The 16,811-nt window shown below is 43.6% G+C and overlaps 1 protein-coding gene across 1 annotated transcript in view; it reads left to right on the top strand.

The window, feature by feature from the left end:
• The first annotated feature begins 3,312 nt into the window (after positions 1-3,312).
• LOC115203927 (junction-mediating and -regulatory protein) overlaps positions 3,313-16,811 on the top strand; it is a 36,607-nt gene continuing 23,108 nt past the window's right edge. Inside the window, exon 1 of the mRNA XM_029769022.1 lies at positions 3,313-4,926. Within this exon, the coding sequence (XP_029624882.1) occupies positions 4,027-4,926 (900 nt within the window). The 5' untranslated portion in view covers positions 3,313-4,026. The remainder of the gene's footprint in view (positions 4,927-16,811) is intronic.

Here is a 16,811-nt window from a genome sequence, read left to right as displayed (position 1 = left end):
GGAGGTCCCCAGCTGCTTCGTTGGACGGCAGAGGCGGAAAGGTCGTTGGAGACACTGAAGGCACACTTCACCACTGCTCCCATGCTGGCACATCCCGACCCCTCACTCCCCTTCATCGTCAAGGTTTTACTGTCAGGACCAGCCGGGGGAGTGGGTGAATTTTCTACCTTGGGCTGAGTATGCGCAGAATTCCCTCTGCCACTCCTCCACCAACCTCACTCCTTTCCAGTGCGTGTAGGGGGTATCAGCCGGCCCTGGCACCTTGGCATTCAAACCAGACTGAGGCCCCTGCCATGGACGAGTGATTTTGGCACGCTAAGGAGACCTGGAATGCTGCGCACACTCGTCACCAGCGGGCCATGCGTTGGCACAAGGAACAGGCTGACCGCCACGGCAGTGAGGCACCTGTTGTCTCTCCAGGCGACCGGGTCTGGCTTTCCACCCGGAACCTGCCCTTCTGCCTGCCCTGCCGGAAGCTGAGCTCACGGTTTGTGGGGCCGTTTAAAGTCCTGAAGAGGGTTAATGAGGTAACCGTTTGCAACTCCCTGCTGATTACCGCATTAAACCGACTTTTCATGTGTCTCTCCTCTGGCCAGCGGTGCCTGGTCCCCTCGCTGAGGCTGGACCCAGTGACTCCCTGTCTCCTCCTCTGGACATCGAAGGAGGTCCATCGTACTCGGTCCATGAAGTCCTGGATTCATGGCGTCAGGCGGGGCGTCTCCAGTACTGGGAGGAGTATGGCCCAGAGGAGCGGTGCTGGGTTCCTGCGGTGGACATCCTGGACACTTCGCTAACCATTTTCAGCTTTGGCACCCTGACCGACACGCACCGCATCCCTGTGACCGTCCCCGAGGATGGGGGATGGGGGGGGGGGGGGTACTGTCACGGATTTCCCCCCACACTGCTGCTCATTCCGTTCACCAGCTCTGGAGGTCTACGTCACCGGCCTTCTAGGCGTCACTGAACTGGATCATTACCACCAACCCCAGACTGTCTTGTCTCATTACGCACACCTGTTTCCCATTCCCCCAGATTAGTATGTGTATATATGTGCCCTCTGTTCCCCATTGTCCTTGCTGATTATTGTTCCATGTCCGTTGGTGTTTTGAGTACCTGTGCTCTGTTGTATCAGGCGTGCTACGTGTTAGTGTGCACTTGTTATTACGGGTCTCGTCCTGTGTATTATTTAGAGGTTTACACCTCGCTCTTTTGTTTGGGCTACATCCCTGTGTTATTTATATATATATATTTATTCATTTATTTATGTATATATACACACGTTTGTTATGGGCTTAGTCCCTGTTGTTTTCATGACGTACTTTATTTTGGGTGGAGAAATAAACCCCCCGTATTACATATTCCTGCGCCTGTCTCCTATCATTATACAGCGTGACATGACTACAATTTGTCAAAACACACCTGAACATGCCAAAACCCTTCTGAGAGAATGTCCTGTGGACAGATGAGACCAAATTAGAGCTTTTTAGTAAAGCACACAATCTCCATGTCTACAAAAAACAAAATGAAGCCTTCAAAGAAAAGAACACCTTCTGTACAGTCAAACATGGACGAGGTACCAGTGATGTTTTGGAGTTGCTTCGCTGCCACTGGCACTGGGTGCCTTGAACGTGTGCATGGCATCATGAAATCAGGAGAATACCAAGTCATTTTGGAGTGCAATGTCGGACCAAGTGTCAGAAAGCTGGTTCTCCATCGAAGGTCATGGGTCTTCCAGCAGGACAATGACCCCAAACACACTTCAAAAAACACCCAGGAATGGTTCAAGACAAAATGCTGGACTGTTCTGAAGTGGCCAGCAATGAGTCCAGATCTAAATCCCACTGACAACTTGTGGAGAGATCTGAAAACAGCAGTTGGGAGAAAGCACCCTTCAAATCTGGGAGAACTGTAGCAGTTTGTACAAGAGGACTAGGCCAAACTGCTAGTACAGAGGCACTTGATTGCAGTTATTTTGACCAAAGGCTGTGCTACCAAATATTAAGTCTAGGGTGTCAGTAATTTTGTCAAAGCCATTTTTGTTTATTTTCTTTTTTAAATGGATATATTCAGTTCTGAATCAAAAACAAAGGTTCTGTAATATTAATATTGAAATAAAGAATTGTGGAGACCAAATATTTTGGTTAATATCAACATTTTTAGGGGAAAGTGTGAGTTACTTTAAAAAAAGTGCAAGGGTGCCAATATTTTTGACCATGACTGTAACTGGGCAGCAGTTCAGGTGTGATAAAACTAGGGCCTGTAGGACTTGTTTTGTTGATTGTGATGTCAAAACAGCAGAGCAGCGCTTTATCACGGACAGACCTCTCCCCATCTTAGTCACCATTGCATTAATATGTTTTGACAAAGCAGTTTAGTCTCCTCAACTTGCTCAATTGCCACATTATTCATTACAAGATTTAGATGAAGTTTAGGGCTTAGCAACTGATTTGTCCCAAATACAATGCTTTTAGTTAAAAATATATATATATTTAGGAGTAGCTTATTACTTTTCACCCATTCTAAAACGGACTGCAACTCTTTGTTAAGTGTTGCAGTGATTTCACTTTGTGGTAGCTGACGTGTATAATGTTGAGCCATCAGTGTACATAGATACACTGGTAGCCTTGTGGCCAAGAAGAAGGGGGGCAAAAGAAAGGTGGAAACCTCTCTCATTTAAATACCCCCCCAAATAAACAAATACAACTGCTGTTGAATGGAGACTCCTCAATACATCAAATGGGAGTAACATAACCATTTGGTTGATTCTGTCACTGGCAACAAATGGTCTGAAGTCAATGCAAAACCTACCCATAGACGGCATGTACCTATCTAACACAGCTCAGACACCCAAATAGTCACCACCATACTTGACTCTTTTATGCCATAGTGCCCTTGTTATTTTATGTATTTGTTCAATGTATTTGTTCAATGTATAGGCTACATTGACTTATAGAGCGCAAGTGTTATCAAATCAAATGTTATTCGTCACATGCGCCGAATACAACAGGTGTAGACCTCACAGTGAAATGCTTACTTACAAGCCCTTAACCAACAATGCAGTTTTAAGAAAAATAAGTGTAAAGTAAAAAATAGAGAAGTAAAAAAAAGTATATATATATATATATTGTTATGACAACAAATGATTGCTTGCCAGGGGATGCAACTGTTACTAATTGTGTTATTATTTATAACACATTAACAAAGGGTTCCATTAACAGTGGTTTGATTAAATGAAATAGGGATTTGTACGTAGACCTTTTTTCTTAATGCTACGTCACCACGTCCACTGCGTGTCCCACGTGCAGATGTTTACGCTCCTCGTGCAGGACTACGTCATAGTAATTCGCAGTTGGAAGAAAAACGTTGGAAAGAGGGAAAGATGCGACATCAACACAAGAACAAATTGTCGAACCGAACAAAGGGACAGTACCTGGACATAATCTCCCGGTTGTCTTTGGACTAACAACATCTCAGACACAGTAAAAACAGTATTTCCATACATTTCTGAAGGGGGGGGGTTTTGTTCAGAAAAGCCCTCCCCCGAATTTGACTGCACGCATCTCTCTGGCTTTTACTGCTTGTAAACAGATCCTCCTCTCTTGACGTCGATGGGAACCGTGGCTCTGCATTGATTGTCTGTAACGTTAGTCGCACAAAGGGAGCCAGACAACGCATGTATCAGACAGGTGAGCGAGGCAGGTGGCGCGATGACAAGCCTGGCAACAAACAATAATAATTCCACTTTTACGCCTTTCGTGGCTGTTTTGTTCTTATGGATGTAACCTTAGTCGAGCAATTTAACGGGCATATATTCTTCAATTTGACGTTTGATTTGAGGAAATTCTGCGTAACGTTCAGAGAGGGTAACTAATCAACTCTCCAAGCTTCTAAACAAAGCGAGCCACGGTTGTTTTTTTTGTAATCTTCTTGGTTAGCTAGTCTGTTTATCCCCAACGAAGAACTGCGATAAGGGGTACCGGTATTTGTGTGTGAGCTCTTTAGCTCCGTTTTTACTGGCTGGATGAGATGTCATTCATGATGGAGGATTCTGTAGAGTCGGACTGGGTGGCCGTTCGACCAAATGTTTTCGACGAAAAGGAAAGACACAAATTCGTTTTTATCGTCGCTTGGAACGAGATCGAGGGAAAGTTCGCCATAACCTGCCACAATAGAACAGTACAGAAACGGTCTGCGTTTCGGGATTCGCTCTTGGAAGATGTCGAATGCGACATCGCATCCCCCGCTACACTAGCGCCCGAGGCAGACAAACGCAAAACTCCACTAAAAAGTCCCACCAAAAGAAAAGATGAGATCTCCGCATTGATTAAAGTTAGATCTAATGTCAAACCGAAAGGGAAAAGTCCGACAAAGAGCCCCATTCGAGAGAATACAGCCGCGGTGGGTGCCTCGTCAAGGCCAGCCGAGAGTGTTATCAAAACACTTACGTTAGGGTCGTGGGACATCGTGCCCTCCAAGATGACCGACATCGAGGTCTTGGAACCAGCGGATGTCTCTGGGTTGCCGCGCTCCTCGGACGATGGCGACGGAGAGGAGTCGGATAGCAGCAGAGAGGGCTACAGCTGGGCAGGTCTGTTCGCCTTCCAGGACGTGCGGGCAGCCCACGTCCAGCTCTGCGCTGTCAACTCGGACCTGGAGCCCTGTCTGCCCCCTTTCCCTGAGGAGCAGTCAGGCATGTGGACGGTGCTATTTGGGGCCCCTGAGGTGTCTCAACGGGAGACAGATGCTCTGTGTTACCAACTACAGGTGTACCTGGGCCATGCTCTGGACACATGTGGCTGGAAGATTCTTGCCCAGGTGCTGTTTACAGAGAGTGATGACACAGAAGAGTACTATGAGAGTTTGAGTGAGCTGAGACAGAAAGGATATGAGGAGGCTCTCCAGCGGGCCAAGAAACGGCTCCAAGAGGTAAATTCAACTACACACCAATCTCTCAGCACCTATGTGTTTATGGGGAATGGCTAGTCTCCAGACAAAAATAACATGGCAAGAGTAGCTACATTAATCTTCTACTGCTCAGCATGATAAACACTGAACCAGAATCTGGTTTCACAGGAGACGTTGAATATGGTGATTCCCCTTTAAGACCAGGAAGAAGCCATTCAACTTGCCATTCACCAGCTTTTCAAACTAAATAATGTCAAAATAAGTTTGGTACTTATTAAAAAATAGACGTTCATATAAGTGTATGAACGTCATGTCAATTTGTTGTTTCTCCCGCACTACACGGAATGCAGAAATATTTCATGTAAGTATACCATATAGCGTATGTTTTTACAGTGATTGTATATTTCTAGATAGGCTTTATTTAGTGTATTTTTATTCCAATGCTAGTATGGCAGGAGGTGCAGAAGAGGTGGATTTGGTGCATGCGCACTTGGTCAAAAACAATACTAATATTATTTTCTAACAAAGCATTTTTTTTCGGTTGCGTGTAACTTTTTATTTAAACTTTTTTTTGGAAGCGCATACAGCTTGACACGCTGCTGAATGGCAAGTTGAACGGCTGCTTTCTGGGCTTAAAGGAGAATCGCCATGTTCAGCGTCTCCTGTAAACCCAGATTATGGTTCAGATAAACACTAGAAAATTGTTGACATTCAATTTAAATAACAAGATCATTTATTTGATGCCATCATACCACTGGCAGACATTCTGAGTCTCACAATGAAGAATAGTTATTGTTCCACATGTAGGAAAATGCCTGGAGAAATTCCTGACATTGTTTACTGTTATTATTTTGTTAATCTGGCATTACTGTACAAAGAACATGTTGATCACTTTGTTTCCCAGTCAAGCTTAAATGCACATGCAGGCCTGTACTTTGAACACAAAGACACACATTGTTTCCATTGGCTGATGAGGTCCAAAGTGCATGTCAGGGGCACTCGGCCACATGGTCGTCTCTCCCTGTCCTCCCTCTCTTTCTCCACCTTTCCCTTTGTTTTTCTGTAAGCCTCAGAGCAACCATCTGTTGCTCTACATGCCACAGTCCCAGGCCTGTAATATGATCTGGCCCCTGCCCTGACACTCCATTTGGCTGTTTAGGGGAGGGGAGTTCATTGTTGCTGTTGGATAATGGGGTAGGGACTCCTCCACACTAGAGTCATGGAGTTTCAGCAAACGTGGTTTGAGAGTGAGAATTTGAATGATAACACCAAAAGTTCTGAACAAGGGACCAAAGAAAGGACAATCAACATTATAGTAACAAAAGCCAGCTCTTATAGGGCTGGATGGGTGATCCTCGTTTAGGGCAGGTCCTACTATCACCCTGTCTGTATAAGTGCTAGGGGGGAAGGGTGGAAACTGTAAAAACTCTCTCCCTTTATCTCTCCATCCCATTTTCTTTGTCTTCTCATTGCTCTGTCATTGTGTGATTGTTTGAGTCAGAGACCACATAACAGCTGGGCAGGCTAGGGCAGGGCTAAGTCAGGTCATAACTAACTAACTAACATATGGGGATAAGAGTATATAAGAATCACTGTTACTCACAATGTTATTCATAAAAACAAGCAGGCTATTGCCTTGGCTTACTCTCACACTCGGCTCTGGTTTATGAGGACTAGGTTGTTTACAGTAGGCTACATCACAGCCATCCTGTCCTGTTACAGGGTAATAAACAAATGATTCTCTTGTAATAGCGCTTTGTCTAAACCTGGACTGAACTGTACTATATGAAGAGTAGTGATGGGGGCGATCTATACAGTTACATATTGGGATATGATTTTTTTTACCATATGCCAATCATAACGTATCATTTTGACAATATTGCAAGATTATTTTTTGCGCTAGTTGAATGTACCTGCACCAAATTCCATACTTGTTTTCTTCATAGCTTGTTCTCCATCTTCTTTCTTAATAGGGAGCCAATTAGTTTTCAGCACTTTTATTTCCATGACTGATAAACTTGTTTTCCCATGCTCTCTCTTGTCCCTTTGCAGCAGACCAAAAGAATCACAGTATCAAATCTCATTCCATATATCATGAGAATCGCAATACGTATCGAGTTGGCACCTAAGTATTAGTGATGCACCGATATGACATTTTTGTCCGAGGCCGATATCTGATATTTTCCTTGCCCAAAAAAACTATTGCGATAACCAATATTTAAAATTTTAGCAGCCTTTTAAGCATTCTAGTACAGTTAAATAGTTAACACACACACACACATGGACGCAGCGGTCTAAGGCACTGCATCTCAGTGCAAGAGGCGTCACTACAGTCCCTGGTTCGAATCCAGGCTGTATCACATCCGGCCGTGATTGGGAGTCCCATAGGGCGGCGCACAATTGGCCCAGCATCGTCCGGGTCTGGCTGGGTAGACCGTCTATGTAAATAAGAATTTGTTCTTAACTGACTTGCCTAGTTAAATAAAGGTTACACACACACCACACTGACCAAAAAGTTATTTTGTTGGCATTTACGTATGTCCCCATTACCAGTAAAACATAATCAAAACCTATTTCTTTCACTTGCTGTTTCGTTGTTCATTGGTTCAGTTGTTTCATTCTCAAGCAGGATTTCTATGGAACGCCGCTTGGGTCTTTGAGTGTCAAAAAATATACTATTTAACACTATTTGATGTGTCAAATAACACTATTTGACGTGTCAAATAAGTTTGTTGACCAATCAGGAGCTGAATATGACTCCACGTTACATAATTTTACGCGTTCATAACATTTTTATGTAGTATAAGAATAATGAAACTGACTGCAGTTTCTACTGGTCATTGTTTTCAGGCTGGTTGTATTGGTGCTAGCTAGGTATCAAGCTAAAGCTAGCTACCCCAGAAGTTGCGGTCGAACAAATTATGCTTTATTACCAAGGCGGTATTGTAAACACATCGCTCGTGGCCGGTGTTTGCTTGTTTGCTGACTTTTTTGTACAGCTTTGACAGTGCTACTGTATCTTTTTTGACACGCAAAGACCCAAACGGCGTTCCATAGTATGAATGTCGTGAAGCTAATAGCAGTGATGCTATTACTGTGTAACTCTGATAGGGCAACATCTGAAAAATAGCGCACTTGGTAGTGTTAACCTGTGCTCGACCAGTAGGCGAAAGCCATCATCACCCATGACAAAGAACGGTTGATTGTCAAGGGCAATGAATTACATTATCTTGGCTTTAATGGATTTCGCCTTTGAGTTGTATCACTGAAATGTTGTTACTCTTTCAAATGACTGCTTGACTTGTTGACTGCTCGATCCACACAGCAGACGTGGTGGGATAGTTTAGGAATGCTACGTGGCGTCATTACGTCATGTACCTTCGTTATATAGGTATGCACGTCAGCTTTGACATCGGGTTTTGCACATCGGGCGTTAAACTAGACATCCGATATGTTGTGCATCCCTACTAAGTATCGTGAGAATATTGTATCGTGAGGTCTCTGGCAATTCGCAGCCTTTTATTTGATGGAGAAACTTGGATGATGGCAGGATGAGGATAGCAATTAGGGTTGTAAATCGGTTAGCCATCGAAAATACATTTGTAATGCTTATCAGTCTATAGGTTAATTTGCATCATTTTGTGGAATTAAATTGGCACGTGTGTATTTTCGTTAGTTGTCATGCGTTTTATTTATCACACGCGCACAGCACACAGACCCTAGTTTGAAGAGCGGAATAGCCTACCACCTGTCAGACAGCACGAAAGTAGCTCCTCAAAAAGCCTGTGGGCTACTGGAGTGAAGCCCAGTCATTGTGCAACAAATAACAATTCTAAATGAAATTGCGTGTTAAAAACTTTGGTGGCCACAAAGTAAAAAAGGAGCTATTTTTATTTCTCAATCTCAACTCGTAACGCGTTCCTCCCATTCGCCATTCGGCTTCATAGGCTATAGCCTGCCTACCATTGACTATCAGCACGTCACCCACCACTTTGCAATGTGAGCTTGAGGCAGTATAATTGTTTGAAACCTGAACGGTTTACTTCTTCAAATAATGAGGCATGTCTTACCTTGCTTCAAAGTAGCCTGGCCAAAGTCCACTCATAGAAATTTGGAGGCAGTTATTTTATAAATACTTCCTCATGCCATTTCTTTCCTGTTCTATTGATTTTCATATCAACTTTCTTTCATTGTCCAGGTGCCAAAGGCACAATCCTAGTCATATTAGAAACCCATCATAGTAGTTGCTATTAGAGTCCTCCTCTTTCTAAGTTTCTAACAGATGTTCATCTCTGTCAGATATGGAACTGCTCACATTAGGTGTGCAGTTTAGAGCTGTGTTTTCCTGCAAATAAAATAATTTTGGGCCTAAGCTTGTCGCCCGCCTTCCCGCCTTGGTACGACTCCAATTGTTAGGCTGGAAACATAAGCATCTCGTCATTATATATATATATATACAAATCTTTGATAGTATTTTCTGTTGGCCACGTCATTTTACCGGTTAATGTGGGTCAGTTAGTTGGTAGCAAAATTGACTGAAATGTGCATCCTTATAGCAATCGAGTCTATTACTGGAGACATTGTGTGATTCCCTGTTGCTGTGGTGACCTGGTTTGACTCTGTAAGGTGTTACTTCCTCAGAGAGATGGGGAGAGGGAGACACACTGTGTTTTCATATTGTAGATACTGGCAGGTGTGTGTGGAGGTTGCTGAAACTGACCTCACATCCTCCGCCACAAACATAATAAAACTGAGCGTAATCGTGTGTGCCTGTGTGCTCGCGCATGTTTTTGTTTTTGCGAGGGATTCCGTGGGTTGATTTTGCTTGAGCTGTAGGCAGTGGTTCGTGGCCCAAGAGAATGCACTACACCACACCTAATAATAATTCACGACAGGCCAGACAGACATCTCACAAAGTAGGACAAAGAGAAGTCCTCTCTGAATACAGTGCAGTAAAAGAGGAGGTAACAGAGGGAGAGGAGGCCATTGTATATTAGTACTGTGGGTTGGTGGTGAAGGCCAAGGACAGAGAGGAGTAAGAGCAGCAACTCAATGGACACACAATAGCTTCCTATGACTGAGGCTGTGGGCTATGATGAGAATGTCACAGCTGATTGAGCTCCGACCTCTCAGTCAGTCGTTGGGTGATGATGTCATTGAGGGGAGACAGTCACTGACTTTGTGCAGGCCTCCATGCTGATAGTGAGAAGGCCATAGGACCAGCTGGGATACGAGTCAGAGAATCACTGGGTTAACTCACTGTGTCCTTATCTCAACCTCTGCCCTGCCTGCACTATGTAAAATGATTCAGTTGTGGGATGCACTGCTTGAGAAGAGAGAGCAGCACTGTGCTAAGCATTTATGGAATAGATTGTAATAGAATGAATAGAGCAATAGTCTTGTTCGATGTCCACACACATTGTGGAAACTTGCCTTTGGCTTCATACACTTTGATCCAGAAATTTGCCTAAACATAACCATCAAAACATCAATAGCACTTGTCAAAAATATCATGTGACTTCAAAAGTAGGCTACAACATGGACAATTCAAAGAATGATTTATAGTCTATTAGTTTGTTACCATGAACGTTATTACCAGAGGTTATCTGTACCAAAGAAAAAAAATGGTTTACTTTCTGTGGGATTTAAAGTTTGATCCGAGTTTTGAGTCAGAGTAACATTAGTTTGTCATAGAAAGGGTTTACAGTAAGATGGACACTCCCCGTCTATAAAAGTCATCGAGACTCCTGTAATTACGGCAAACCTCCCTTGCTCCCAGTCCTACACACCCCACTGAGTCTGAGAAGTCTTTACATCTGCTCAGCCCAAGATACAGCTTCGATAGCTACCCTAAGCCTTTTCAGACCTTGTCTGTGGAGTGTTTTTGATGTGAGTGGCGTGCCTGTAGAGGGACAGCTCTGGTTGGTTGCTATGGGTTTTTAGCCCTGTCGAGTCGGAGCGAATCTGTCCTATATTTCTAAAGGTATTTAATAGGGGTGTAATAGTACACGTATTCGTACCGAACCGTTCGGTACAGGGAGCTCGTTTGGGCCACACTGAACCCGAATACATACGTAAAAAAAAATATATATATTTACAAAATAAAAACACTAGGCCTATAGGTTGTGCGTACGCTGTGTTGTATGCCTCGAGTAAATCTGAGCTGGAAAAAAAATATTTTGGGCTATTCCGTTAAAACAACGAAAGACTATGCGCACTAGTGTTGCACTGTATACCGAAACTTCTGAATAACACTTGAATAATGCGACACGGCATGTAGAAATGTTGAAAATGTTTATTATTGTTCGCAAAACAATGTCCATACAGGCTAGAACACATTACAATGCAAGAAGATACCGGTAGCTTCCAGCTTGGTAGGCTAACTATCCTTGCTAGCTTACAGCTGAAGCCAGCATCAATTCACTATCCATAGTACTTTGTTTGTGATAATGCAAAATATGCTGATTTCAAAGCTAATTGCCACCAAAACTTTATTAATTCACATAATCGTTCTCTCTCTCGCATCTCTTCCAAAGATGGTCTATTTCCTCAGCAAACTGCCCCCCTCTTTCCTCGTGAATGACATCATTACTGTTTAAAGAGACAGTGTGCACTTTAATAAATAAGCTACTTCTATGCATATGTTGTTGATCAGTACAATAAAATACACAGCACCTTTGGCAGCTATTAATTACAGCATCGAGTCTTCATGGGTATGACGCTACAAGCTTGGAACACCTATATTTGGGGAGTTTATCCCATTCTTCTCTGCAGATCTTCTCAAGCTCTGTCAGGTTGGATGGGGAGCGTTGCTGCACAGCTATTTTCAGGTCTCTCCAGAGATGTTCAATCGGGTTTAAGTCCGGGCTCTGCCTGAGCCACTCAAGGACATTCAGAGACTTGTCAAAATGTGTATGAACCCTGAACATGGCTGACATAGAATGAAAACTACCATAAAGTATGCAAAAATAGGCATCTAGTTGGCACTTTGTGGTTTTTGGACTCAACTGTGTGAAGTTGGAGCTGAGCCCGCACTCCATAGTCGTGGTACTATCAAAAATGGTGGATAAATTAATAATTTCTTGATCTGTCCTCTTGAACAAGGACATCAAGAACGTACAGCACTGTCGGGTAAGATTAGGGTGGAGGGGTGTGTCTCTTTGTTAACAACAGCTGATGCACAATCTCTAATGTTAAGGAAGTCTCTATATATTTTGCTCGCCTGAGTCCGAATACCTAATGATAAGCTGCAGACCACACTATTTACCGAGAGAGTTTATCTATATTTTTCGTAGCTGTCTAGTTATCACCACAAACCGGTGCTGCCACTTAGACCGCACTCAACGAACTGTACAGGGCCATAAGTAAAAAAGAAAATGCACATCCAGAGGCAGCGCTCCTAGTGGCCAGGGATTTTAATACAGGGTAGCTGAAATCCAGCATGTCACCTGTGCAACCAGAGGCGACAACTCTAGACCACCTTTACTCCACACACAGAAACGCATACAAAGCTCTCCCCTGCCCTCCCTTTCGGCAAATCTGACCATAACTATATCCTCCTGATTCCTGCTTACAAGCAAAAACTCAAACAGGAAGTACCAGTGACTTATTCAATACGGAAGTGGTCCGATAAAGCTGGAATATGTTCCGGGATTCATCTGATAACATTGAGGAGTTTACCAAATCAGTCACCGGCTTCAGTAACAAGTGCATCGACGACGTTGTTCCCCCAGTGACCGTATGTACATATCCCAACCATAAGTCATGGATTACAGGCAACATTCGCACTGAGCTAAAGGCTAGAGCTGCCCCTTTACAGGAGCGGGACACTAATCCGGACACTTGTAAAAAAAAATCATGCTACAACCTCTTACAACCCATGAAACAGGCAAAGGATCAATACAGGACAAAGATCGCTCAGTGACGCAAGCCTACCAGATGAGCTAAATAACTTCAATGCTTGGTTTGAGGCTAGCAACACTGAACCATGCACGAAAGCACCAGCTGTTCTCGACGGCTGTGTGATCTCGCTCTCAGTAGCTGACGTGTGTAAGACCTTAACCTGCTTAACATTCACAAGGCCGCGGGGCCAGACGGATAACCAGGACTCGTATTCAGAGCATGCGCTGACCAGCTGGCAAGTGTCTTCACTGACATTTTCAACCTCTCCCTAACCCAGTCTGTAATATCTACATTTTTCAAGCAGACCACCATAGTTCCTGTGCCTAAGAATGCCAAGGTAACCAGTCTACATGACTATCGCCTTGTAGCACTAACATCTGTAGCCATGAAAGGCTTTGAAAGGCTGGTCATGGCTCACATCAACACCATCATCCCAGACACACTGGACCAACTACAATTCGCATACCGCCCCAACAGACCAACAGATGATGCTATCTCTATTGCACTCCACACTGCCAATCCGACCTGGGTAAGAGAAACACCTATGTGAGAATGCATATGTTACACAATACATGTATGTTTTGTTCGATAAAGTTCATATTTATATCCAAAACCTCAGTTTACATTGGCACGTTATGTTCAGTAATGTTTTGCCTCCAAAACCTCCGTTGACTTTGCAGAGAGCCACATCAATTTACAGAAATACTTATCATAACACTTGTATATTTTATCAAAGTTTATGCACAGAATTAAAGATACACTTCTCTTTAATGCAACCGCTGTGTCAGATTTCAAAAGAGCTTTACGGCGAAAGCAAACTATGCAATAATCTGAGTACAGCGCTCAGATATCAAAACAAGCCATACAGATACCCGCCATTTTGGAGTCAACAGAAGTCAGAAATACCATTATAAATATTCACTTACCTTTGATGATCTTCATCGAAATGCACTCCCAGGAATCCCAGTTCCACAATAAATGTTTGTTTTGTTCGATAAAGTCCATCCTTTATGTCCAAATACCTCCTTTTTGTTTGCGCGTTCCGTCGAGTAATCCAAATCCACTGTGCTTGCGCAGTTAGTTCAGACAAATAGTCAAAAAAGTTACAGTTCGTAGAAACATGTCAAACGATGTATAGAATCAATCTTTAGGATGTTTTTATCATAAATCTTGCATAATATTCCAACCGGACGATTCCTTTTGTCTTCAAAAAGGAAAAGGAACACAGCCTACTCTCACGGGAGTGCGTGCCACTGAGCTCATGTCATTTTCTCAGTCATCTGATTCCAATGGCTCTTATTCTCTCCCGTCATAGTAGAAGCATGAAACAACGTTCTAAAGACTGACATCTAGTGGAAGCCTTAGGAAGTGCAAAATGACCCCACAGACACTGTATACTGGATAGGCAATCACTTGAAAATCTACAAACATCAGATTTCCGCACTTCCTGGTTGGATTTTTTTCTCAGGTTTTTGCCTTGAAAATCTTTTAACTAGGAAAATTGTGTGACTTCTCTTGCAACAGAGTCAGGGTATACGCAGCAGTTTGGGCCGCCTGGCTCGTTGCGAACTGTGTGAAGACTATTTCTTCCTAACAAAGACAGCCAACTTCGCCAAACGGGGGATGATTTAACAAAAGCGCATTTGCGTAAAAAGCCCAATTGTTGCACGACTGTACCTAACCATAAACATCAATGCCTTTCTTAAAATCAATACACAGAAGTATATATTTTTAAACCTGCATATTTAGCTAAAAGAAATCCAGGTTAGCAGGCAATATTAACCAGGTGAAATTGTGTCACTTCTCTTGCGTTCATTGCACGCAGAGTCAGGGTATATGCAACAGTTTGTGCCGCCTGGCTCGTTGTGAACTATTTTGCCAGAATTTTACGTAATTATGACATAACATTGAAGGTTGTGCAATGTAACAGCAATATTTAGATAAAATACGGAACGGTTCCGTTTTTCACTGAAAGAATAAACGTTTTGTTTTCGAGATGATAGTTTCCAGATTTGACCATATTAATGACCTAAGGCTCGTATTTCTGTGTGTTATTATGTTATAATTAAGTTTATGATTTGATAGAGCAGTCTGACTGAGCGATGGTAGGCACCTGCAGGCTCGTAAGCATTCATTCAAACAGCACTTTCGTGCGTTTTGCCAGCAGCTCTTCGCAATGCTTCAAGCATTGTGCTGTTTATGACTTCAAGCCTATCAACTCCCGAGATTAGGCTGGTGTAACCGATGTGAAATGGCTAGCTAGTTAGCGGGGTGCGCGCTAATAGCGTTTCAAACGTCACTCGCTCTGAGACTTGGAGTAGTTGTTCCCCTTGCTCTGCATGGGTAACGCTGCTTCGAGGGTGGCTGTTGTCGATGTGTTCCTGGTTCGAGCCCAGGTAGGAGCGAGGAGAGGGCGTTGAAAAATTATAATCGGTCGACCTCTAAAAGTTACACATACACACACAACTCTGTGGAAGGTGTTGCAGCCTTGTTCCCTTACGACTTATTTTGTAATGGCGGACTCATTTTATATAACTCATAAATAGCTGACAGCTGACATCTGAACTCGATAGTGATGTGTTCTTTGAAAGAATGGACTGGTGTTTCCCATCATAGGAAAGGTGTTTCCTGCCTGCCAGGCCTACTGGCATTACACTAGCAAGACCAGGCAGATTTCACACTGACAGACTGGAATGGTTTGATAATAGGCCTAGAACGGATATCCCCCCAGCCAATCAGGGCTGTATGTCGAGAAGAGGTAGCCAATCCCTGTGGTGATATTGTTAGCGCTGACCTGAGATCAAGTACCACACACACACACACACACACAAACATGGTCACGAGTGCTCCCAGGGCTGTAATTACATTCAGCCGCCTCTTGCCTTAATCACACCTGGGTCAGAGGTCAACAGGAAATGATGTCACTCACCAGACAACATTTTCCATTCTTGCCCCGAAGGTTGCATTGTTCCCATTGACAGGATTTGGTCATTGTGCCTATGGGTAACTTGTAACTTCCTACTAAATCAGTTCTGCTGCTACTGTAGCTCCCTCCCTCCCTCTCAGCCAGCCCACTCTTACAGTAGCTAAGGGGTTTCTCTGGAGCTCTCAGCAGCTGCAGGGGTAGACAGTCAGCTAGTGCAGGGCTGGCCTGTCTGTGGTTACCATGGAGATGCCTGGCCAAGGTAAACAGTAGGAGCAGTGTTGGAGCTGAATCGAACAGTGTCTGTCTCTAGCCTCTGGTCCCTAGAGTGGACTTGTGTCTCTCTGTGTGTGCGTGTGGCTATGGAAAGCCTGGCTAGGGTTAACAAATAAGAGCCCCTATTCATCTGATCTACAGCTCCTCCACTGTTTTCAATCCACACCAGACAGAGCAGATGAGTACTGCTAAGGCTATTCACTGCTTAGATGGGCTGGTTATACATTTACGCAATCAATGTTATCCCAGGGAGAACTTGGAGAGAGTTGTACTGTATGAATTGAAGCGAGTAGTTCCAAGTTCCTAGGCTAATACATGATTCATTTGGTGGTTGTGAGGTGTGGACAATGGTTGCTTTGATAGTGTTATCAGGGAAACAATGCTATAGTTGTGTGGACTCCTGGACATACAGTATGTTCTGTATCAGCAGCAGTTGCTGGTTTGTTCTTTCTAGTTGATATTGAATGGATTTTTATGATATGGCCGTGCACACACCTACACACTAGGGGTGTAATGGTACACGTGTTCTTACTGAACCGTTCAGTACGGGGACCTCGGTTCGGTCTGCACTGAACCTGAATAAAATATCTGACCGTTAAAAACGCTAGGCCAATAGGCTATGCCTACGCTACATTATATGACTCGAGTAAAGCTGAGCGAACTTTTTTTCTTTTCTTCAGGCTATGCTCACGTTGTCAACAAAATTCTAATCTTAATGGGCTCATTTCAAACTGTCCTTTTGTGAGGCGCAGCCGGGAACTAGTTCTGTACGATGGCGAGTGGTGGGGTTGTAAACCAGGAGGAT

Source organism: Salmo trutta, chromosome 12 (genome assembly GCF_901001165.1).
Source record: "Salmo trutta chromosome 12, fSalTru1.1, whole genome shotgun sequence".
Classification (NCBI taxonomy): Eukaryota; Metazoa; Chordata; class Actinopteri; order Salmoniformes; family Salmonidae; genus Salmo; species Salmo trutta.
Note: the sequence above shows the minus strand (reverse complement) of the source record. Positions and strands in the feature narration are given on the sequence as shown.